Source organism: Mustela nigripes, chromosome 5, assembly GCF_022355385.1.
Source record: "Mustela nigripes isolate SB6536 chromosome 5, MUSNIG.SB6536, whole genome shotgun sequence".
Lineage (NCBI taxonomy): Eukaryota > Metazoa > Chordata > Mammalia > Carnivora > Mustelidae > Mustela > Mustela nigripes.
In genome coordinates, this window is record NC_081561.1 from 52,348,243 (window position 1) to 52,373,666 (window position 25,424).

Sequence of the window (25,424 nt, forward strand, 5' to 3'; positions counted from 1 at the left end):
AAAGAAATTGAGGAAGACACAAAGAAATGGAAAAATGTTCCATGCTCCTAGATTGGAAGCATATGTTCCTTTTATAGTAAAATGTTCACACACACAGCTTCAAAACACACAAAAAAGTAATACATTAGGAATAGAAACAATGTGTGTAATGGACATTGCACTAGCTACCCTGAATAAGAAAGGTTATTTAGTTTAAATAAGTAAATAATTTCTGCATGTTTAAATAGCTGTATGTGTCTGGCATTTTATCTTTATCACATCACAGTGCTTAAGAATAACAAAAAGGCAACTCACTCCTAACGGTGAAAAGTGACATAGTAACAAAATCTCCTTTCTGCTAGCAGGTTAAGCATGCACAAGGCATTCAGTAAATGTTTATTGAACTTCTTGCCTGGTTTTTAGGATTCATAATCTAACTCATACAAAATTCTGACCAGTTATGAAGATTTGACAATGACTTCTACTCCATCACTATCACCTTGTTTCTTCTTGTCATGTACATGAGTCCTGGACCCTCCAGGGTATACTTATGGTTTGCAACACAGGCATTCCACACAGGTTGTGCTTTCTTGAACTTACTCATTCACCCTTTCTCCGACCCTTTCTTATACAAACACTTCTTTCCTCCCTCATTCTATTCTTCCTCTCAAGATCCGGCCTCCAGGAGTGCCTGGGTGGCTCAGTGGGTTTAGCAGCCCAGGTCAGGTCAGCTCAGGTCAGCTCAGATCAGGTCCTGATCTTAGGGTCCTGGAATTGGGTCCTGAATCAGGGAGTCTGCTTTTCCTTCTGCCTGCTGCTCCCCCTGCTTGTGTACTTGCTCTCTCTCTCTGGCTCTCCATCAAATAAGTAAATTAAAAAAAAAAATATTTTGCCTCCAACATGGTTTGTTAGTCATATTCTGCTCCATCCAATGTCACTGTGAAATAAGGAGCTTTGGATCCTGCAGGTAGAGTGGCTTGGGGGTCCAGCTTTCTTGGTGGACTAGTTTCTGGGAGTCACATGTAAGAATAAATGAATGAATGAAAAGAACTCTATACTACACTACTTCAAAGGTATGCATTCTACTGGTATAGCTCCTATGTCATATTAGTTTAAAAGAATATTTGAATCACATTATACATCACCTACTTTTGTTATTTTAGCTTTGGAAGACACCTGCCATTAGGAATAGAAATAAATAGAAACTCACCTTTCTACATGTGTATTTATTTAATGACTTAGTTAAGAAAAAAATGTTTTGTCAAAACAGAACCCTTTTATAGACAAATCAATTATGTGATTTAGGAATATAAGAAAATTCTTATTAATATAATCAGTTATAATTTCAATCTTGTGGTTTCATTTGAAATAGATGAATTTCTCAAAGTATTGGACTTTATCATATATTAGAGTCAATTCAAGGAACAGATCTCATAATAACTTTTTGTAGTCTGTTCTGTTGTTGTTGTCAGAAGTTGGTTTAAAATGTATTCAAGCTATAGAATAATAATCTTATAACTAGATACCTGGGAAGAATAAATAAAAATTATTTTAAGGGTCCCTGAGTGGCTCAGTCAGTTAAGGGTCTGCCTTCAGCTCAATCAGTCATGGTTCCAGGGTCCTTGGATCGAGCCCCATGTCAGGAAGTTTGCTTCTCCCTCTCCTCTGCAGATCTCCCTGCTTGTGTGCTCACTCTATCTCTCTCTCTTTGTCAATTAAATAAATAACATCTTTCAAAAATATGTAAAAATAAGATTCTTGCAAAGAACATGATACATCAAGCAATTAATACATATTAAGAAGCATCTACTATGTTTGTGGTAGGCTTTTAATCCCTGTGGTAGTTTAAATAGGAGATATGATTCCTGGCCTTGAAAAAATAACCCTTTAAGGGCACCAAAACCTATAAATTCTACATAATTTATCAAAACACATTTCTTTAGTAGCAGAGTGGTTGAGAATCATATCAAGTAAGATTGCTTATTTTATTTAGGGACAGCTCCAAAAATTTAGCAGTCTTCAGGGATCACTTTAAAAGACATTGTATCTTCTGATTCAGAAGCAGGAGAAACAAAATTAGAAATCTATAGACCTGGATGAAATGTGAACAATTAATCAGCATGACATCAACATGGCTGGAAAAAAAAAATGTGTTAAAAAATGTGTAAAAAAGAAGGAGAGTGAAAGGTAAAGTTTAGAAAAAGGGAAGTGGTAAGTGTCAGGGTTTTTTATGAGAGAAGCCCACCTAACTATTTCATTTCAAAAGGACATATTTGTAGTAAAGACTGTTGTATCAGAATCTCAGAGTACATGTGTGTTAAGATCATGGAATTAATTCCCTTCATACTGGTTCCATGCTTTTGGAAACAACTGTTGTTTTAACATTAGTGTTTCTGTATTATATGACCATACGGAGAAAACATGTTATGTAAAAATAACTCTTCTTTTATTTTGATAATTAAATCTTTATTTTTAAAATTTTTTGTTATTTTTATTTTTTTTTTAAAGATTTTATTTATTTATTTGAGAGAGAGACAGTGAGAGAGAGCATGAGAAAGAGAGGTCAGCTGAGAGCCTGATGCGGGACTCAATCCCGGGAATCCGGGATGATGACCTGAGCTAAAGGCAGCCGTCCAACCAACTCAGCCACCCAGGTGTCCCTAAATCTCTACTTAAATTAATAACTTAGTATTCAATTTGGTGATTCTATCTCTTTGAGTTAGAACAATCTGAATTTTCCGTTTTATCCTGTGTTTGTTTTCTACTTGTCTATTTCAGCTTAGTTGTTGAATTTGTTAGCATGAGGTGGTTTGTAGTAGTCAATTTTTGTCTGTAGGATCTATAGTAATAACCTTTTTCACCCCTGAAACTGGTGATTTGTGCTCTCTTTTTATCTTGATCTGTCTAGTGAAGGGGTTAAACAATTTATTGATATTTTCCAAGCATCAAATTTTAGCTTTGTTCACTCATTCTCTTTTTGTTTCTTTACTTCTTTTCTATTTCATAGATTTCTGATATTTTATTTATTATTTCATTTCTTCTATTTATTCTGGATTTGTTTTGCTTAATTTCTGAATTTGTAAGGCAGAACATTATTACTTTCAGACAACTCTTCTTTTGTAATATAAGCAGTTAACATTATAACTTTCCTTCATAGCACTGTTTTCATCGCATCTAACAAATTCTGACATGCTAGAATTTTATTATTATTCAGCTTGAAATATTTTATAATTTCCCTCATAATTTTGACTATTATTATTATTATTGTTGAGGCACAAGTAAACCATGTGGCCTGCTCCCAAAGCAACATTTTGGTAGTTAAATTTATTGATGTCATAGACAGCATTGGCACAGATTTCTAAACATATCATATGGAAGGAAGGATATAGGAGGAGGCTATATCATGTCCAAATATAGTAATTTTATTTTTTGGTTCTAGTCCTGAGGCTAATTTGATGAACTTGAAGTTAAAGGCAAATTAAAATATCTTGAAAATAATACAAGATAACTTTGTGAATATCAATTTTAAATCAATGGGATTCTGTTTGTTGGAAGTTAAAATATCCCTATGGATTTAGAACAAGAATGGCTTGTGTTTCATAGACAGGAGGACTAAGAATGGTAAAAATAATGGATAATGCTTTTTCTCTAAATTCTTGATTATCCTGAATAATCCTCAACTTGTGCTCTATTTAATGACAATACTCCCTAAATTACTACTTTCTTCTTTTTCTTATACTTTTTTCTAATTCTTTGTGTTTAAAGAAAAGAGAGAACAAGAAAATTATATAGTCTGACATCCAAACTCTTTCACAACCTTTTACAATAAACCTCTTCAATTTTAATACACCTCCATAAATTTTCCATTCCAGCCCCTTCAATCTACCTCCCTTTACATTGACTTAAATATTATTACCTCCTCTCCCCATCCTTTTTCCATTATGAAGGCCTTAGTGATTATTCCTTTTCCTTAATTATATGACTTATTCAAATATTTTTTTCACTTAGCTATTATGTCCATTTTTACATTTATATAATGCATATTATGTATTTTTGTTATTAATAACTGTTATTTAATATATGTATCCTGTTATTTAATATATGTATCCTTCCGTATTTTACCCAGACTTCTTTGCATACTCAGTATCTAAGCACACTTAAAAGTCTAATAAATGTTTCATAAGGTTACAGGTGATACTAAGAATGATGGATTGCAAATCATCTTTGAGAAGTTGTGGTTCATATATCACTTACTTTCTTTTATTTTATAGGTACATTTAGAGAAGAACAGAAGTGCACATACAGAGCCCTGATACAAGGCTACATTTGCAAACAGACTGACCAAGTGATCTTAATTCTTGACAATGTTGATGCCACCTGGGCCATGAGGAAGTTATATCCAGTTGTATCCATTACTCGTGATTTTGTTGATACATTTAGTGGTGTAAATTTCAATACTCCATGTTCTGCTTCAGGATCTGTATCTACTTTCTATTCCATTTTACCCACCAGAGAAATCACCAAGGTTTGCTTTGTGGAACAGCCTCCCCAAGTGTTGCGTTTTTTTCTACTGGGAAACAAAAGTGCCTCTAAGCTTCTCTTGGCTATATTCTACCATGAATTCCAGAGCCCCCGTGTTTTCATAGGGGAAAGTTTCATTCCACCCATTCTGGTTCAGTCAACTTCCTCATTGCTGGATGAGTCTCTTGGTTCTAACTACTTTAGCATCTTGGATAACCTCTTGTATGTTGTCCTACAAGGACCAGAGCCCATTGAGATACGCTCAGGAGTCTCCATTCATTTGGCCCTCACTGTGACATTTTCAGTACTAGAAAAGGGCTGGGAAATCATTATTCTTGAAAGACTAACGGACTTCTTGCAAGTTCACCAAGACCAAATTAGGTTTATTTATGAGATGTCTGGCAATGAAGCAACCTTAAAGGCCATTGCTGACAATAAAGCAAAGAGAAAGCGCAATTGCCCAACTGTGAGTTGTGCCAGTCATTACAGAGTTGGTCAACGTAAACCTCTCATGATGGAAATGAGTTCATATAGTGTCCCACCAACCACTGTGGAAACTGTCTCAAAAGTGATAGTCATTGAAATTGGTGATCTGCCAACAATAAAGAGCACTGGACTGATTTCATATTTATCAAGTAACAAATTACAAAATTTGGCTCACCAGATTATCACTGCTCAGCAGACTGGAGTACTAGAGAATGTTCTGAATATGACTGTTGGGGCCTTACTGGTAACTCAGTCAAAGGGAGTCACTGGCTATGGGTGAGTACTAATTATAATATCTTTTAAACAAGGACTGATTTCTTGAGTGCATATGTCACTGACTTCCATTGAATCATATAACCTGTCTGTTTCTTAAGATAAGAATAAAAACTTAGAGAGTCACTTAGAGACTTAAATTAATGAAGTTTTTTAAATTAAATCTATATTCTTCATGACTATTCTATATCTTGGATGTTTGAAGATGTTATATTTTGGTACCTTAAGGTGAAAAGCATGTAGGAACAAATTTTTCCAAAGCAGTTTGTTTTTAGTTCATTTGTCCATTCTTTTATTCACGTAATAAATTTAAGTAATAGGCTTTGCTAAGGTGAAACAGATATGATCTTTGCCTTAAGGAACAGAAACACAATGCATCACAATTCCAATGAGCTACATGTGGAAAGGTGAGTACTGAGGAGGATGATAATAATTCATCCTACGGGAACTTGGGAGTGGACTTATGTTTAGGAAAATTTTGGAGGGATAACTAGTCATTTACTAGGGTAACACAATTACTCTCATTAGGTTTTATTTAGCCTAGGATTATAAAGCCCTTGAGAGGATGCCTTTGTCAAATTGTATGCTGCAGGAATACCCCTGTTGTCAGCTATGTTTATGGCAGAGACCTGTGTAAGATCTGTAACCTCCTTTGTGCTATGTTATTCTGACTGTGAATGCTTATGTTTTGGAGTCCTTCACCAGATTTTTGTTCAATAGACATTTCAGAATTAAATTTACCTGAATGTTTTTCTGAGCCTAGTACATGGAGAAGCATGAGAAGTATACAATAAGGGAAGGCAAGTGTAAATTACTTTCAATTTTATAGATTGTGTTAGCTAAAGGATAAATTGTCCAGCCCACGTTCATCTAAGGTTGTCTCTCATAATGTGCAGACTATAAGTCCCAAGATCCAATTTTTATCAGATACCAAAGAACCAAAAATGATAGCCTAGTCTAAGAGACAAGATGAACTTGTTATAATACTTAAGGAACATATATAAAACCAACCATCTCACAGATGAACACTGCTGGTTATAAAGTACTGAAGGTGGGCAGCATAACTGTTCTTTATAAAGTTGTCATTGCTACTGGAAAATAAACTCCAACCCATGTGCATTTTCAGTTGATACTGGGTCCCTGAAATAGGTAAAATTATTTAGATTCTGAGATATATTATTCAACGAAATTTTTAGAATATTTATATTTTTTAGATTATTCTTTTTTTAAAATTTTTTATTTTTTATAAACATATATTTTTATCCCCAGGGGTACAGGTCTGTGAATCACCAGGTTTACACACTTCACAGCACTCACCAAAGCACATACCCTCCCCAATGTCCATAATCCCACCCCCTTCTCCCAAACCCCCTCCCCCAGCAACCCTCAGTTTGTTTTGTAAGATTAAGAGTCACTTATGGTTTGTCTCCCTCCCAATCCCATCTTCTTTCATTTATTCTTCTCCTACCCACTTAAGCCCCCATGTTGCATCACCACTTCCTCATATCAGGGAGATCATGTGATAGTTGTCTTTTCATCTTATTTGTGGTAGTACTAATAAATAAATAATTGATATTTAATGGATATTAGTTACTTCTGGTTACCATCTTCTATGGATATGGGATTTGCTATAAAATGAGAGTAAAAACAGAAAGACACACCTTCACATCATTAGGCATATTTAACTAGTACATTGATTTCCTTTTTAAACACAGAGCAATATATCCTAATGAAAGCTTAGCCAGTGTTTTGTATCTGTTTTTACCTGAATTACAACGTAGTTAGGTATTCCTTTTCCCAACAGTACATTGATATGTATAGAATATGAGAGATATGAAAAGAAAACTCAAGCAGTTTTGTTTTCCCTAAATTCTTATTGATTTGAAGGGCTTTAGGAATTGTTATCTTAGAATTAAAAAGCACTCTTTGTTACATGATTGCTCCGAACCTGTTGAATCTTGGATTTTTTTTTTGGGGGGGGTGCCTGAGTGGCTCAGTTATTAAGAGTCTGCCTTCTGCTCAGGTCATGATCCCAGGGTCTTGGAATTGAGCCCCTCTTGGGGCTTCTTGCTCAGCAGGAGGCCTGCTTCTCCCTCTCCCACTCCCCCTGCTTGTAGTCCCTCTCTTGCTGACTCTCTCTCTCCATCAAATAAATATAAAATAAAATTTTTTAAAAATCTTGGACATTTTTATCAACCACCAAACTGTCACCATGTTATTGATGTCATTAGGCAATATTGCATCATAATATAAGAATCAAGAACCAGAAAAAAATATACCAATGCACCTTAGCTTGTATTTATATATCTTTATTCTTTACCCCGATATCATTTAGATCCCACTGAGTTCTTATAAATATATTATATGCATGGCTGACTAGAGAGAAAAGGGGCCAATCCATTACTAAATATTATTTAGATTTTACTGAGCTTTTTCTAATAGGTCATCATTCCCAAATAACTGATTTTTGTGTTGCATATAAAAAGAGACTCCATGAATATGTAGCCTTTATGTAGAAGGAGAGAAGAGTCAAAGAGTAGAAGCAATAGAGGTATAGCAGAGGAAACCTAGCAAAAAGAGTGGGTCCGACACCAGTTAACGTACACACACATATCTGTGGGGGTAGCACTCCATTATGAAGAGGCGACACAGCTTCAGAGAGGAGGCCACCTTTATGGCCCACCATCCATCATTGCCATCATGTTTTCACTTTCGACTCAGATATCTCTGATTTAATGTAAAGCTGCCGAACATGTATATTATAGCATCGATTTTTCTGTTGGAATGTGTTCTATTCCCCCATCTCTCTCTGTCCCTCTCATATTTTAAGAGAGATTTCAAACATAAGACAAAAAGTAAATCTTCTGAAGATAAGGAAAGCTGCTTCTTAAGTACATCTGAATAAATCTCTGCAGAATGAGAAATGCCTTGTCCTAAGGGATAGAATGAAAATTAGCAAGGCTTCCCATGGTCCAAAGAATTGCACAATATGCTAAACAGCCCTGGAGCCCTGTGCAGGCCTGGGGCCAGCCCTGTTTCTTTCAACTTTGATCAGCGTCAGTTGGGGCTTCCATTGAACCCAGTGCAGAGCCATTGACAAGCTAATGAACTGACCTTGACACAGCAGAATCAGCCCCAGGATGCAGGCCTTTTCAGTGAAAACTACCAAGGATGTTCCTGAGAGGTTCACTCATGTTAATATAATGGGTTTGCAGGTGTTTCAACAAACTGAGGCCATATCGGGCATTTACTTTTTAAGGGGCATACTACCAGCTTTCCAAAAGTTATTAACTTCTTTAAAGGGGGTCCGGGTAGAAACGGAGTTCTCTCTACTTTTTAATTAAATAATGCAAAGTGAATTGGCCTCTCCTGATCTTTATCCTCTTCGAGAGACATGTGGATTTAAATTCTGCTAGGCTAAGTCAATTCCATGAACCTGTTTTCCATCTTCCAAAACTTCATTGACCTCTGTTGTCAATACTTCTCTCTTCTCCTGCCTTCTTAACGTCTTTGTTGGTTTACACCATTTTTATTTATTTGTATTCTTTTAAGTAATTTCAGTGGAGTAGGGGACACAGAGATAAACATAATTTCAATCTGCCCTTTTTAAACCGGACATTCTGCACAGGAGTCTTATTTCTATATTCTGTCTTTTATCTGGAATCCTGGCAGGACATATTTTGTATTGCTTACCTTTGTTTCAGTAGGAACTTGATTTTTGCTCTCTTAAATTTTTTTCCTTCCTTTCTCCTCTTCTCTCTCCCTTTTCCCTGCTTCACTATAAACAAAATTTTAAAAATACCTTCTAATAAATTAAATGTATCTGAGTCTTTTATGGATGTTTAAATGTTGAAACACCAAAGCTCTTTACGGTTGGCACAATTTTTAAAGGGCCTCCCAAAGATGGGCTGCCCTAGTCCTAGGAATCTGTGAATATGGTCACATAGCACTTCATTAAATACAGTATGTTCTGTGGCACGGTTGACCCAAAGACAGACTCTCCAAGAATATCAAGTTTGGCCCAAATAATAATGTGAGCCCTTAAAAGATGAGAGCTTCCTCCTGCTTTGGCAGAAGAGGAACACAGAGAGATTCAAGGTGTGAGAGGCTTGACATGTCACTGTTTTTAAGATGGAAGAGACTACATGGGGAAAAAAAAAAAAAAAGCAGGTAGAATAAATAGAGAATAGACCTTGGCTGATGGCCAATGAGGAAACATGGACCTTCATTCTATAGCCACAAAGAAATAAATTCCACCCACAATCTGAATGAGTTTAGCAGTGGATTCTCCCTGAGAGCTTCTAGCAGTACACCTAGCCAAGCTGGTCTGGAAATAATAATAATAATAAATATTAAATAAATTGTATTATTTTAATAAATAATAATTTATTATTATTAATATTTATTATTCATTTTTATTTATAATGATTTATTATTTATTAACAAAATAATAAATTGTATTATTTTAAGCCACTAAATTTGTGGTCATTTGTTACACAGCAATAAAAATCTAATATGCTGTCTCAAATAAGGTTCTCTGTTAATGACATTGCCAGGATCCTTGGCTCCTGAAAACAGATCTAGTGAGGGTGAGCAAGACACTGTAGGAGGGTCTGTGTGTTCTTGAGCCCATCACCTTAGTAGAGAGAGGAGAGCTAGCTGAGACCATTGTGAGACTAACAACAAACAGCCAACTGACAGTCTCCTTTAACATCTGCATATCCCTAGGCACCTGCTCTCCATACCCGTAGGCACCTGCTCTCTAGGACACAGCTGTCTGTGTATACAAGTACAGAATCTCCTACCAACATGTGAGGACATTCTTCCCAAGACTGGCAGAATGTTCTTTCTGGAAGAGATTTCTGTATTACCCGCTTGTCTCTTTCCACCTTCATGGCAAAACCACTGACCTGCCATTGAAGAATGTTTCTGTGCTACTTCTTCTTTTCGGTACAATACAAATTTGTTGCTTTGTTGTTAGGTGAATGGCAAAATTGTCATAATGGTATTTCATATATCTGGCTTTGTGGGAAAATGAGATGCTCTGCTTAGTCAAACTTTCCCATTTAGTTAAAAACTGTTGCTTTTATCACTACATTTTAAAAGCGTTCGTCCCTTAAACTGAAAACAAACAAGAAAAAGAGCCACAACTTATTATCCAGACTTATTAAACAGGAAATAATGTAAACCATTCTCATTTTTATTGATGATTCATGGTCATCATTAAAATTATCATTTATTTCACAGTCCTGTTTCTGCAGTGATACCCTTAGGGATCATGGCTCCAGAGCACTAAGTCCTTGATTCTACTTCTGCAGGTTTTATTTCTGCAGGTTCTTATTTCCTTATGAACAAGATGCTAATCTAATCCATTGCTGCAGCTGACATATTTACATCTAGCCAGTCCCCATTCACATTCACATGTAGTTCTAGTTCCAAAATTGAACCCTGCTGCCTCAAAACCAAGTAGTTAAGGTCTCTGTACGGATGGTGAAGTTGTAGATAAATATAATAAGGACTCATACAAACTCACATTTCAACGTCTCGGATTTCTCAAACAGTCATTGAACAGCTATCATGTCCAAAAAATTATATGGCTCTGTTGAAAATCTAGAGATCTAAAAATTAATGAATAGATAAAAACATTTGGACAAATATTTAACAAGAATATATTATATTAAATCTAATCCTATATATAATTGCAAAGTAATTAATTCAATATGAACCTGCTTCACCATTAGTCTAGTTTTTCATAAAATTAACTTCAGTTATATTCACTTTAGTATATTTTTATCTTTATAATAATTATTAGGTCAATACTTCAACTTACATTATATTCCCAAGAGTGGCCTAAGCCCACTGTCATGCACAATAAATGATCATTAAATATTTGTTGCAAACAGTGAAAATGTAACCTGTTTGGCTTCTCTGCTGTTCTGATACTCCTGTGTAGACAATATTGTGTATTAGATCTCTTCCATCAAATAAATCTTGGCTCTGCATTTCCCGGCCACCATGTGACTGCTACAGCACCCTAATGCAAACAGGACATTTTGAAGAGTTTGTCTCTGATCCTAAAGAATGTATTCAGAGTTTCCATTATCCCAGATAAGACAGTCATGATAAATTTATTATAAAATATTATTTTAAATGAGTTTTCATCTAAAATATTTAGGTTTTAACCATTGAGTTGACCTTGTTGGAAGAGATGCCAGGCTTATTCTCTGCCCATTTCTCTGCCTATTTACTACAGCCTACACCTAGGGTGGCTCAAGCCTCAATTCAAAATGAAGAATTTCAAAGAACCACAGAGTTTAATAATAAGTATTAAAGCAGAGCAGGAAGCATACCAAATGAGGAGTATACCAGAACTTCAAGTTGGGCAGGCCAAGATAGATAGTGGCTTTCCAGAGGCAGGTAAAGACCTAAGAGCAGAGGAAGTACATGGTGGTACTGATTTGTTATCATGTTACTACACTAAAATGCACTGGGTTCTTGCAGGGTGTTGGGTTTGGAAACACTTCCTTATCATGCCAGAAGGAAATCATCTGATCACAAGACATTTCTCCCCTCTTCTCTCCCTAGGAGTTGACAGCAGCTAAAGGCATCTGTCTAAGTTTAATAGGGAGCATAAGGACTGGGAAATATAAGTAAAATGGCATGCGTATACTCTGAGAGATAGCCAGGAAAGTCATTCTTGTCTTACCAACTATATGGGGTGGAGGGATGTGTGAGAAGAGGGGACTGTGTTCCCGAGGGACAGAGGTCATCGTGTTTTGTTTATCTCTGCACATTCACAGTACCTAGAACATTTGTCCATAGTAGAAGGGATAATGTGTTTGTTAAACTGAGTTGACTGGAGAACTTACTTTCTTCTTCTAGGGTATGAAATCTTGCAAACTTCTTTGGAATTCAAGCCCCCTCGTGGCTCATTAAGCTTCTGCCCTATCTAGCCTGGTTAAAACAGGACTGATTGAAAATGCAGAACCCCATTTAATCAAAACATGGGGCACTCTCACAGGAACCTGAGTGACTCCCTTTGAGGAGGCGAAGATTGAAGAAGGAACAAGGAAGGATCTCTAATGCCCCTACCTTCAGCCCACCCCACTGGGTCTTGCCCAGAGCCAGCTTTCAGTAGGCTTTATTTCTTTGTTTGCTAGGTTTGCCATGCAAATAGAAATAATCCTGTCCTCTGCAGAGTAAGCGGTTCAGGATCTGGCAGATTGAAAAGCAAGAACTGGCATGAACAGTGGTGATCTCCGAACTGGAAAAATGTCTGCATTCTCTTGTTGTTTGTTGTTGTTATTGTTGTTGTTTTTGTTGTTGTTGTTTTTTAGCTTATACTTAAGCATTAAAGGGGAAAAAAAATTCTTTCACATACCCGACTGGGTATTGGAAGCCGTTAAATAGTGGTTAAAACTGGGAGGGTTGGAGGGAACTTTCCTCCCCCATTCTTTCAAGTTTGGCTGGAGGTCCTTCTGCCCGCAGGCTACAGTCACATTAGCAGTTGGAAATTGGATAACGACAGCACAATGACAAATCCAGGTTGCTTGCAATAAGTTGCTAATCCCTTTGCTTTAATATCGGAGCAGCGTATAATGATGTTTGGACATCACTCCAGTTTACTGACGACCCCACTGGGGCCAGCAATAGAACCTTACAACTGTCTAACAAGGCGTCAGGTGACTCCCGTCGTCACAGCAACGGACACTGGAATCTAATCTTCCCTCCATCCCTTCTAGCACCCAATAACGCCTAGATTATATAAGTGGCCCATCATTGCTTGGTAACTTGAATCAATTAACGTTAATTCGCACAATGCTATGATGTATTGTGATCACTTTCATTTCAGGGAAGGGGGAGAAATTGCTATAAGTCACCTAAAATGAGGTTGTCTGTGGTGCTGAGGTATTAATTGGGTGTCCATATTAAATGCAAAAGGAGCTCCATCGTGAAAGGAAAGTGGATGAGTGACTCTCTTGGCTGCTATTGACCTATCAGAAGAAGACAGTGCCCTTTTCCTTTGCTTTTATCTATTACAGTTTTCCCTATTGCGTGTCAAGTTGATGTATTATAAAAAATTCATTTGGTGACCTTTCACCCCCTTAGCAGATTAAACAATTTCACTTCGATGGCATCATTAACAGGACCCTGCATTTAATGATGATTTCTCTAAAAGGCCACGGAGATTCGATTTTAAGCTAACAGATTTATTGCACTATTATAACATATCGTAAAAAACTGTACCACCTACGGTCAGGTTTTAGGATAGAAACTGCTTAAGAGTTTATGTGGAGCTTAAAGTGGTATTACCTTGGGATATGCTGTAGCAGCAAGTCTCTGACCTCCAGTGAGATGCTGTTTACATTTAATAAGAGATGTTTGCTCACAATAAACTTTAAAGTATGTCAGGGACAGGCCTTTCAGCACCTTTTCAGGCAGTTGGCTCCCATGTCTTCGTCTCTAGACATCGATGTGCTTATGTCAGGATCTCCGCTGGAGTTTTTGGCTTCCCTAAGCCCATTGCTAGCCTGCACCCCACCCCACATCAGAAAGCATTTAAGAAATGAGTTAGGGGGGAAATAGGATCCGGTAGCAATGTTAGAATTTTCCAATAACTGGGGCCATGGAAGAATAGAATTAACAGCATGGCTTTAAAAAATCTGATTTAAATTGTTCCCCTTAAGAAGGAAAAAAAAAAAAAAAAGAAAGAAAGGAGATAAAAGAAAGGCTTTTCTCACTCAGGCTAAGCAAACTAATAAATGATGATTAGGCTGCTGTCTGCTGAATTCCCAGTGAGTGATTCTAGTGCAGAGGTCCTGCCGTAGCCCATAGACGACCAAAGGGGATTCTTAGGACCACATCTTCCCACCCTGTCTCCATTTCCCAGGATTCTCCAAGGAGCGAGAGAGAAAGTGCTCCCTACAGAAACTCCATAGTTCGTGATCTATATCTATAGCATTTGCTCTGCTACTCTTTCCTCTTTTTAGGAATAATTGTCATCTTTGCCTGATATACACCTTCCATACTAAATAAATATTTTATCCTTTTCTCCTTAGATGAGAGAGGAAAAAACAACCAGTTGGGGGGATAAAGTAGTACGAGTATTTAATTGGGACAGGGTAGGCTACCTTTTTTTTTTTTTTTAAAAAAACTCAAAACCTTGTTAGAACTGACCTAAGCTGTTTTGAGAGTAAGTCAACAATGGGTGCTCTATAATAGGGTAATACATGAGATATGTGATGTCTGTATATTTCCGTGTAATTGCTAAAAATCTATTGCCTGACTGTGATGTATAACACACAATAGGCTTAATAAGACAGTAGATATATAACCCATGTGTTCTTTAATAAAGCTAGGTTGCTCATCAAATATACCAAAACTTGGGGGAAAAAGATGTTTTGAGGTATCATGAACCATTTATTTTATTTTGTATTTATTGTATTTTATTGCTAAGTCACATCAGCAATTAATGTGCTTGAAAGAGGTGAGAAACAATATAACTTATTGGTTAACTGCTCTCTTTTTTAAAATTTTTTTTACGATTTTACTTATTCATTTCACAGACAGAGATCACAAGTAGGCAGAGAAGCAGGCAAAGAGAGGGGAGGAAGCAGGCTCTCTGACGAGCAGAGAGCCCGAATCGGGGCTCAACACGGGGCTCCATTCCAGGACCCTGGGACCATGACCTGAGCCGAAGGCAGAGGCTTTAACCCACTGAGCCACCCAGGTGCCCCTGGTTAACTGCTCTAGACCTTGATCATACACTTAACCATTAGTCACACCTTTGGCAAGTAACTTAAGCCCTTTGGGGGTCTCAGTTTCTTCAAGTTTAAGTTCAAGTTTAAGAAGTACATTAAATCACAGTGTCATTTTAAAGATTCAATGGGTTTACATGTGGAAAGCTTAGAATAGTACCTGGTACACAGTAAGCGCTCAGCATATATGAATTTTAAGTTATTATTCGCCCTAAGGGCTTCATTCAATTAAAATAGATTAATCAATCAATTCCATAATTATGTAGCCTATTCAGTGCAAGCACAATGTGGAGAATGTAAACACGGAAGGGTTGTTGTGAGGGTTATGTGAGCTATTCTATGTAAATGAGTGTTGTTGCCCGAATTGCTCTTAGGCATCTCTTCCAGTTCTTTTCGGTGACATCCTCTTGGACCACAGAATCAGGCATCCTCGAAGCCTTTATCCCATAAAAATTGGAAAACATCAAAAATCAGAGCCTTTTTGGGGAGAATTGGTTTACGAGCAGACTAGTGAACATATCGGCACCTTCTAAATATTTTAGTCTGATACGGCATTTTTGGGGTGGATATTAATGAATGGTGATAAAAATCTAAGTTCATAATTTGTGCTTCTTCCTACCCCTCCTGCATACCCAGTCCATCCTTTACCAATGCTAAGCAAACATAAAAGATAAACATTTAATTATTCTTGAGTTGTCAGGTCATATTTTCTATATACCACATTATGAAGTTTCTAGAAACAATAGCAAATGCAAATATTTTCACTGGGTAATAATGCACTTTAGAAATTGTTCCTGCCATGACAACTGTAACCTTATGGATGTATTCTCTTTTTTGTCAACACATGCCAGAAATACAAGCAGTTCTAAAACTGAGAACTTGATATATATTCGGCCGTATGCTCTCTCGGTCCTGGTCCAGCCTTCAGATGGAGAAGTGGGAAAAGAGCTTACAGTCCAACCACGGCTCGTTTTTCTGGATAAGCAGGTAACTGGTTCGTGGGGAACAGTGTCTATTGAGAGCTGGGAGCATATCCTGTCGGGTACATGTCCCGCATATACCGAGTAGCCCCCAAGTACTAACAGCTGCACTGGGAACCTCTACAGACTTTGTCATCTGCCGTCCACCTCACAGCTGACTTCCTTCCACTTTCATGAGTGATAAAGAGTAAAAATAAAAGTCTAATGCTTTTCCGCAGCAAATCCTTGAAGCGGGTTTCTTGTATCTTCTGGAAATCTAGCCTTTCCAAAGAAGTCATTTCGTATGCTAATGAAAGAATGTCTGCTATCACATCTGCATTACAGTTAAATGTTATTGTAAATGATTTCTCTTATATGTGGTTAAGTCAATCATCAATGAAGGCGTCTGTGCTTAATTCTGATTTTAGTGGCCATGCCCTCTGATTCTACTTTACCTTTTCTGTATTTACTCAAGTCATGGGGAGAAGGAAGGGAAATATGGCAGTTAAATCAGCTTTCTATTCTTTGTCATAAAAATGCACCCCTGACATGTTTGTGCATGGAGGAAGCCTGTAAGATTGAGGTCCACACTTAGAAACCTGGCCCTTCTGAGGTAATCTGGCAATCGGCTCGGTCCTGCTTCTTTTTCTCAAGCATGGCTTCCTTGTTAATCTTCAACATGTAATGCCACTCTCCTCTTCTGTAAAGTTAGCTTTCCTTTCTCCTCTTCATTAACCTGCCTCAACTTCTCCTGCAATAATCTCCTTTCTCTTTCCTCGATGAGCTAATTTTGATATATTTTAACACAAGAGAGAAAATATTCATCTCTTTCCTTCCTTTGCCTGTCTCTACTGAGTTTTGTTTCATAAAAGAGTCTGACTTCTTTTCTGTTTTAGATACCTTCACAAAAATTCTCTTCTCAATCCAACTCCTCCCATCCTGTTTTTTCTATTTCCAGAATCGGAGAATAGAGTCCTTGGGCCCCCCCTCAGAGCCTTGGACTATTTCTGTTTCCCTGGAAGGGACATCAGATTCAGTGTTGAAAGGTAGGTCCTTGTGACATTCAGACACCTGTCACTACAACATCTGCAAGAAAATGTTTGCAGCTGTTACAATTCCTAGCAAGGTTGGTAATAGTGTCTTGGGTAATTTGGAAGGTCTCCTTTATCCCCAGTCTACAATGCCATATCTGTGAAAAGCAAGATTAGACTGGCAGCCAATACTTAAGGAGCCTCCTCCTCTTCTCCCCTTGCGTGATGAAGTAGCATTTTTTGTCATAACCATATCCCCAATATGACGTAAGAAAAAGGGCATGTCCCCCAAGACAAATGATTCTGGTACAGTATCATGGACTGGCTCAGAGAGCAAGGCACACGTATGATATGGTTCTTTTTTTTTTTTTTCCCCCATAAGATTTATTTATTTATCTGAGAGAAAGACAGACAAATAGGTAGACAGCAGGGGTGTGAGGTGGGGGGACAGTGGGAGAGGGAGAGAGAGATTCCCAGCTGACTCCGTGCTGAGTGCAAAACCCACACGGGGGCTCAATCTTAGGACCTTGAGAGCTGAAATCAAGAGTTGGGTGATTAACCAACTGAGCCACCCAGGCACCCCTATGATGTGATTTCTATGGGGAAATAGAAACACTCTCAGGGTTATGAAGAAAAAATACAATGGCAAATGCAAAGCACATGGTCCAGAGCAGGTCCTCAGAGTTTACTTTCCCCTCTCTACCTTGCTTTGTCCTCTGTTGCCTTCCTGTTCGGTCCTAGTACCACTGCTAGTTTCATTTACTTTCCCTGAAGTTGTGCGTATAAAATAAAAATTAAAAAAACCACCATTGCATTCTTTGCCTGTATGAGTTTGACTATTTTAGATACTACATGTAAGTAGATTCATACTGTATTTGTCTTACTGTGAATGGCTTATTTCACTTAGCATCGTGTCTTTAAGATTCACCTGGGTTGTTGCATATTTCTGAATTTTCTTTATTTAAGACGGAATAGTATGCCATTGATGTACACATTGCATTTTTAAAATCCATTCATCTGTTGACGAACATTTAGATTGTTTCCATGTCTTAGGTAGTATGAATAACACTGCAATGAACATGGGGGTTTGGATGCCTATTTGAGATCTTGATTTCAATTCTTTTGGATAAATAACTGGAAGTGGGCTTGCTGGATTATATTTCTATTTTTATTTTTATTTTCTATTTTTTTGTGTGTGTGAGGAATTTCTATTTTTCTATTTTTGTGAGGAATCTCCATGCCATTTTCCACAGTGGCTGCACTATTTTGCATTCCCATCAGCAGTGTGTGAGAGTTCCAGTTTCTCCACGTCATCACTAACACTTTCTTTCTTCCTTCCTTTCTCTCTCTCTTTTTCTCTTTTTTATAATAGCCATCCTAATAGGTATGAGGTTATATTTCATTGTAGTTTTAGTCTGCATTTCCCTGATGATTAGTGATGTTGAGCATCTTTTCATATACTATAGATGTTGGCCATTTGTAGGTTTTCTTTGCAGAAATGTTTGATTGAATCTTTAGCTTATTTTTTTAAAATCAGGTTATTAGCTTTTTTTATCCTATTGAGATGTAGGGGTTTCCTACATATTTTAGAAATTCACACCTTATGAGATATATAGTTTGTGAATATTTTCTCCCATTTTGTAAGCTGCCTTTTCACCCTGTTGATTATTTGCTTTGCTGCACAGAAGCTTTTTAGTTTGATATAATGCTACTTGTCTAACTTTGCTTTACATGTCCACAGTACCCAAAGAAATCTACAGATTAAGTGCAATCTCTATCAAAATCCTAATAACATTTCTTATAGAAATAGAGAAAACACTCTAAAATGTATATGAAACCACAACAGATCCCGAAAAGCCAAAGCAATCTTGAAAAAGAAAAACAAAATAGATAGCATCACACTCTGTGGTTTCAAAGTATATTACAAAACTACAAAAATTAAAACAGTATGGTACTCACCTAAAAACAAAGGTATAGACCAACTGAACAGAATAAAGAGCCTAAAAATAAATCCACACATACGTGGCCAGCTGATATTCAACAAGGGAGCCAAGAACACACAGTGGGGAAAGGATATAGACATTTTAGCAAATAGTTTTGAGGAACCAGATATCCACCTGGAAAAGAATGAAATTGGAGCATTATTTTACACCTTGAAGAAAAAGTAACTCAAAATGGATTAAAATCTCAAACATAAGACCTGAATCTATAAAACCCCTAGAAGAAAAGCAAGTTTCTTGACCTTGGTCGTGGCAATGATTTCACCAGGGACATCAGATGACGCTGATGGCATTAAACACACAGGCAACCATTAAAAGCAAGGTAAAAGATATATTGTTAACTCTTTTAAAAAATCAGCTTATCAGATTTCTATGTACTTCATGAATTGGCTAGGACATTTCTGTTGGTTTTGGGTTGTTGTAAATGACTCATCTACCAGTTCAAAATATCAGCCTATCCATAAAGTAACTGGATTCCAAAAATAAGCCATGACTTTACTGTTATTTCTTGCTCTACTCTGGCTGTGAGCCTAAGCTCCTTCACAGGGACTCTGTAAAATATGCCAAAATGTATAGGAGTAAGACCATTGTAGAAATACTAAATCTTGCCATTCCTGTTAGTTGCATTTATTTTTTGGCCTAAACTGTTAGTAACATCTGATATATAGCACTTGTCTCTCCTGATAATATTGTCTCTTCGTTCTTTGTTACACTTCTTTAAAAAAAGGAAAGATACACAATTTTCATGATAAAGTTTCCAAATTAGTGAATTATCACTCAAAACAGTTTTTAATGAATTAGTCCCAGAATTTGTTTTATATCACTGTTTTATTTAGCTTATATATTTTGTTTTCCTGTAGAGGTACCCCTCATCAATTCCAGAAAACAGAATTAGTCCCTTCTGAAAATGTTCTTGAAATAAAATCTTTAATAAAAGGGTGAGGAGGCAGCTGGATGGCTCAGTGGGTTAAGCCCCTGCCTTCAGCTCAGATCATGATCTCAGGATCCTGGGATTGAGCCCCAAATCAGGCTTTCTGCCCAGCAGGGAGCCTGCTTCCCTCTCTCTCTCTGCCTCCCTTTCTGCCTACTTGTGATCTCTGTCTGTCAAGTAAATAAATAAAATCTTTTTAAAAAATGTTCCTGAGGAGGCAATTGACATTTCATGATTAAATATTTCATAGCTTCAAACCCTTTACTGTTTCATGCTTGTCTCACTCTCTTCCTTTCTTATTAGAGCTATAAATTTGTCTGCTATCTCTTTCTAATTTGCATTTCAACTATCGTGGCCTATAAATTCCCTACCCTATCTACTTACTTATCAATAAACTAAATCTTTTCAGCCTGTACACAAAAATTATTTTCCCAAACTTCCACAGTGTTGTTACTCTCCTGAGCACTCTGTCTGTCTACTTTCTGCTTGTACAATCCAATTTTAAAGGCCCAGGAAATGCTGCTTATTCTGTGAGACTCACCTCATAGACTCCATGTTTCCCATTCTTCCAGTCCTAACAATGTATATCTTACTCACTTTGGTGAAAGTAACACCCATATTGCTGACTCCTATTTTTGTCTTCTTGGTCATTTCTTTACCAAAGCAGTTAAGCCTGAAACTCTTTGGGTTTAAAATCCCGAGGAAAGAGGACAGCCCAATGTGATGGGGATGTGCAAATTTGCAGAAACAAGCCACATCATTAAGAAAGTAAGATAATTAAACAAAGCTACCCAACATTGGCCAGTAAAAATTAAACATTCAAAATTGTATTAGGAGGTAGTTTTAAACTGTCTGGTTTGATGATGTCATTCTGTCCATTATTCAATACCATTTAGCTGTTACTGACATTTTGATATGAGATTCATAAGACAGAATAGTAATTTGTTTACTCTCTGATCTTAAGACAACAGTGTCAAAAATATCAATTTTCAGCTTTTTTTCATATTTTAGTAATGTGTACATCAACTACCTCACCTGGAAACTGAAGCTCACCTACCCCATCCTCTATTCCATATTATACCCAGATTCCATAACTTATCCATACTCCAGACTTTACACACACTCATACCTATCTTTGTCCTTTCAGGCTGCTATAACGGAAAACCACAGGCAGAGTGGCTTGTAAACAAAGAAATGTATTTCTCTCCATTCTGGAGAATAGGAAGTCCCAGATCAAAGTGCTGGCAAACTTGGCATCCAGAGAAGACATTCTTCCTGATTCATAGATGGCCATCTTCTCACTAAGTCCTTATGTGGCAAAAGGGGCAAGAGAGCTTTTGGGAGTTTTTTTTTTTTAATTTTTTAATTTCAATTTTTATTTTTTAAAAGATTTTATTTATTTATTTGACAGAGAGAGATCACAAGTAGGCAGAGAGGCAGGCAGAGAGAGAGGGGGAAGCAGGTTCCCCGCTGAGCAGAGAGCCCAATGTGGGGCTCGTTCCTAGTACCCTGAGATCATGACCTGAGCTGAAGGCAGAGGCTTTAACCCACTGAGCCACCCAAGCGCCCTGGAGTTTTTTTTATAAGGGCATTTATCACTAGTCACTCCACAGAAGTCCTACCCCTAAATCCCAGCTCAATGGAGATTAAGTTTCCACATTTGAATTTTGGAGGGACACAAACATTCAGTCCATTACCCATACTCTATAACTTACTCTATAACCCTAACCCTAACTCCATATTCCTTTTATAAAAAATAGTGTGATAGAATACATACAGCATTAACTTGCTGTCATAACCATTTTTACATGTGCAGTTCATTTACCTACATTCTTCCCTTATTCCTACCTCATATGTTTACCCATATTTTGTACCTTACCCATACTCTATACCTTGCTCATAATTCATAACTCACCATTCTTCATATACTACCCATACCTACCACCATATCCATGTTCTCTGTTTTCCCCATCCATAGTACTTTCTTCTGGACCATACCTTATTCAGACTCCATGCTTCACTTTGCCCCAGTCCTCACACCCTCCCCCAATCCTTCATTATTTCTCTTTCAGTTATTCCAAATATATCATCATTGACTAGCTTAGAATCATATTGTGACTATGCAAAATGAATGAGTGTTTGCTATTTTATTTAATGCACCACATCATACTCAGCCTGCTGACTCATCTAGATTAGTATTGTCAGAACTATTTTCCTTGGAAGATTTACTGAGGAAGCATAAGGAATGGGCTGAAGTCATTTCTATGCTCACAATTTTGTGTGTGTCATGGAGTAGGGAAAATGAGCTTGTGGAGTTTTGTGTTTTTAGAATGTCCACATCACCAAAACAGCTTTTTTCATATGGCTCTTGGAGCCATCATGAAATACTTCTTTTTAACTACAGAAAGAGTAGAACTAAAACCATTTGGGATGGATGACCTAGCTTATTCTAAGTATTCCCCGGAGGAGAACAATAACAACGAAACCGTATCTATATGTCTAGTCTAAACCTTTTATACTTATCTCAGTAGAGCCCCCTCAGTAAAAAAGCAGGTTATAATAAAATAACAAAAAAAGTAAATTTATGTACTGGAAGATAATTATTGAAGGGTCCTACAGACCCTTTCATATTTAATGACAGATCCTCGTTGTAGGAAAAAATATGTACTTAATATTAAAAAAAAATACAGTCTCAACATTAATGATATGCCAGTTTGCTAATATTGCCAGGGATGAGAAGAATAGTTGTGGGGGAGAATTGGGTATTTTGGAAACCATATGCCCCAGAGAAACCCATTCAGGTAGCACTCGCTGCTAAGTCACGTGGTCGATTTCAATCTTGCTTCAAGCCCAGCACCCCACCTCATCCCAAGTTCCCCCGGCCAGTACACTGCTTTTACCAGCTTGATCAGGGAGCCTGTCGCTGGCATTTGTATATTTTACAATTACCATTCTAGAGATATGAACCCTGGAGTAATATACTGTACTTGGCAGCAACTGCCTCAGCTTTTGGGCACATATGCTTCAAATCTGAGAATATCATAGATATATATGGGAATCTTTGTAGAGATCTCTGAGGCAAGCTGGTATTTAACACAAAAGCAAACCCATTTGGAGCTAAAACACTTTCCATTAGGCAGTTTGGCGGCTGTTCTATGAGCCAGACTCACTGTGCTCGATGGACACATTTCGATTAAATGCTGCTTTGTATTCCTCCAAAGATGGGAACAATAAGGACGTTTGTCAAAGGAAAAACTGCAGCAAACGATTTCATGTTGAACATCTGTACTCTGCAGTTCATTGTTTGTAAGAGTTTATTGACCATAATTTTGATGCATATAGGTTTTAAAGTGTATAAACTGCATTTATCTTGGGCGCCTATCATTTATTTGAGTCTTGGCTTATTTATTTCCATTTTTCTGGGCATTTTATTTATTTTGGGATGCTGAAGAGATGAAGGAAAAGATGCTTTTGAAAAAGAAGTTTTAGTTAGCTCTGCAAAATTGATGAGGAAAGACAGTGTTTCCACAAAACGGATTAAGCAATTGAATTGAAAAATGTTAACACTAAGCATATTATAACTTTATGATACCTTTCAGCCTTAAAGATCTCAAACCAATTTATAAACTTTAAGACCACTCTCCCAACTCCTTGTCCATCATATCAATCATCATGACATTTCCAGAGTGAACTGTAGCAGCTGTTAATTAGCAAAGTAATTTGAGGGTAGTGGAGTCAGAAGACTAATTAATGGCGTTGTGAATGTGATCCTGAGTTAAGTTGCCTTCTTTCACTTTAAAAATGGATGGCCTATTGTTAGAAGATGTAAACTTGCTTTTTTTTTTCTTTTTTTTTTTTTTTTTTTTCATTTTATTCATGGGAACCATAGCCAAGGCAACCCAAGTTGCTAAATCAGGGTAGCCTTTATCAGTCATGATTTGATGCGTAGCTGTGGTCCTGCTCTATTGGCCTAACTCTGCTGCCACATAAACTACAGATCCCTTGAATAAAAGAGAGGCAGAGCCTAGAAACGACCATCTATAAGATAGTAGATTTTCTTTCTTGGCAGATATTTAATAATGAAATAGTCAACATATTGTAGTAGTTAAGAATGTCAACTTGGAAATCAGGCAGACCTGGGGCTATAACCCCCACACCAAGTAATTTCACCTTTCATAAGGTTATCTATTGCCTTTTGTACAGTTTATTTAAAATCATGTATCTAAGGCACAGCATCTGGCATGGCAAACTTCAATTACTGTTACTATTATTCTTTCTTGGATTATTTGGTTCCACGATTCATCTAAGAAAAGCCTGATGGATTTTATAATCTGTTTCATTAAATCTTTTTTTCCATTCGTTCCCAGTTGCCTCTTTACAGAGAAGACTTAAAGAAACTGCCTTGAGTGGGTAACTAACATTTACATTTTGTTTCTGTGTTTGTTTGTAGGGTGTACTCGGGCAGAAAGTCAAGATGGTTATGTGAGCTTCTCCAACTTGGCAGTTTTGATCTCTGGGTCAAATTGGCACTTTCTTTTTACTGTCACTTCCCCTCCAGGTAATAGTAGCAGGAGTGTGTTTTTACTATGTGTTCCTTAAAAAAAAAAAAAAAAATAGCCCCTTCTCCTTTATAATGGGAATAGCTCCTATCATGAATAAGAAGTCATCACAGTTTAGAGAAAAAAATCACTTGGCTATATCATTAAGGTATGAGAAACAAGAACTCATATAGAAATTAAGTCCCTGGAGAATTTTGGTAAGCAAGAATCCAAATATACATTTTCTTCTAGTTGTTAAAATTTACTTTGAATGCTTTTTATTATTGTTACTACTTATTCTTTCTTTGACATGTGGTGGCATTTGGTTGGATATTAACGAGAACATTTTAAGGTTAAAAAAGAGAGTCATGGGATATTAAGTATTGTGAAATTTTATATTTCAGTTCTGCCCTCCTCACCCACTGCCTCCCCCCAACTCCATAACCATTCAAAGTCCTGGCACTTTAGAAGGACAGATATAAGGTGTCTGTAAATTGCTCATATGCTCCAACTCATCTTGAGGAAACCTTGAAAAAAAGGTCTTCTCCCTTCTGCAACATTCTTGACAACTTTTGCTATATTAGAGGGTAATACTACTCAGTAAGTTTGAAGTAGATAGCACGTTAATTTAACTTCCAAGGAATCTATGCAAAATCCTCCTCTCATTTCCATGAAGGGTAGAGCCAGGTCTCCTCTTACCAAGGAGTGGTGAGAAAAGAGTGTTTTTTGTTTGTTTGTTTGCTTTTGAGAGTGTAGTTTTTGGCATCCAGTTTTTTAAAATACTGAGCTCTCATAGAGACACCGGAAAAAGAAAAAAGAAAAAAAGATTTAATTTTTCCATTCATTATTGTGATTTACCAGAAAAAAATTCCTCCACTAATAGAGCATCTAAAAGAATTCTAAAAATGCTGACACCACATTTGAACTAAAGAAGTAGATATTTATAAC

At 37.0% G+C, this 25,424-nt stretch overlaps 1 protein-coding gene across 8 annotated transcripts in view; it reads left to right on the forward strand.

Moving 5' to 3' along the window:
- Window positions 1-25,424, forward strand: part of PKHD1 (PKHD1 ciliary IPT domain containing fibrocystin/polyductin) — a 478,342-nt gene that overhangs the window by 406,367 nt on the left and 46,551 nt on the right. For all 8 annotated transcript variants that reach the window (XM_059400266.1, XM_059400267.1, XM_059400265.1 and 5 more), the window contains 4 exons: window positions 4,251-5,262; window positions 15,869-16,004; window positions 16,935-17,022; window positions 24,389-24,496. In XM_059400266.1, the coding sequence (XP_059256249.1) occupies window positions 4,251-5,262; window positions 15,869-16,004; window positions 16,935-17,022; window positions 24,389-24,496 (1,344 nt within the window). The remainder of the gene's footprint in view (window positions 1-4,250; window positions 5,263-15,868; window positions 16,005-16,934; window positions 17,023-24,388; window positions 24,497-25,424) is intronic.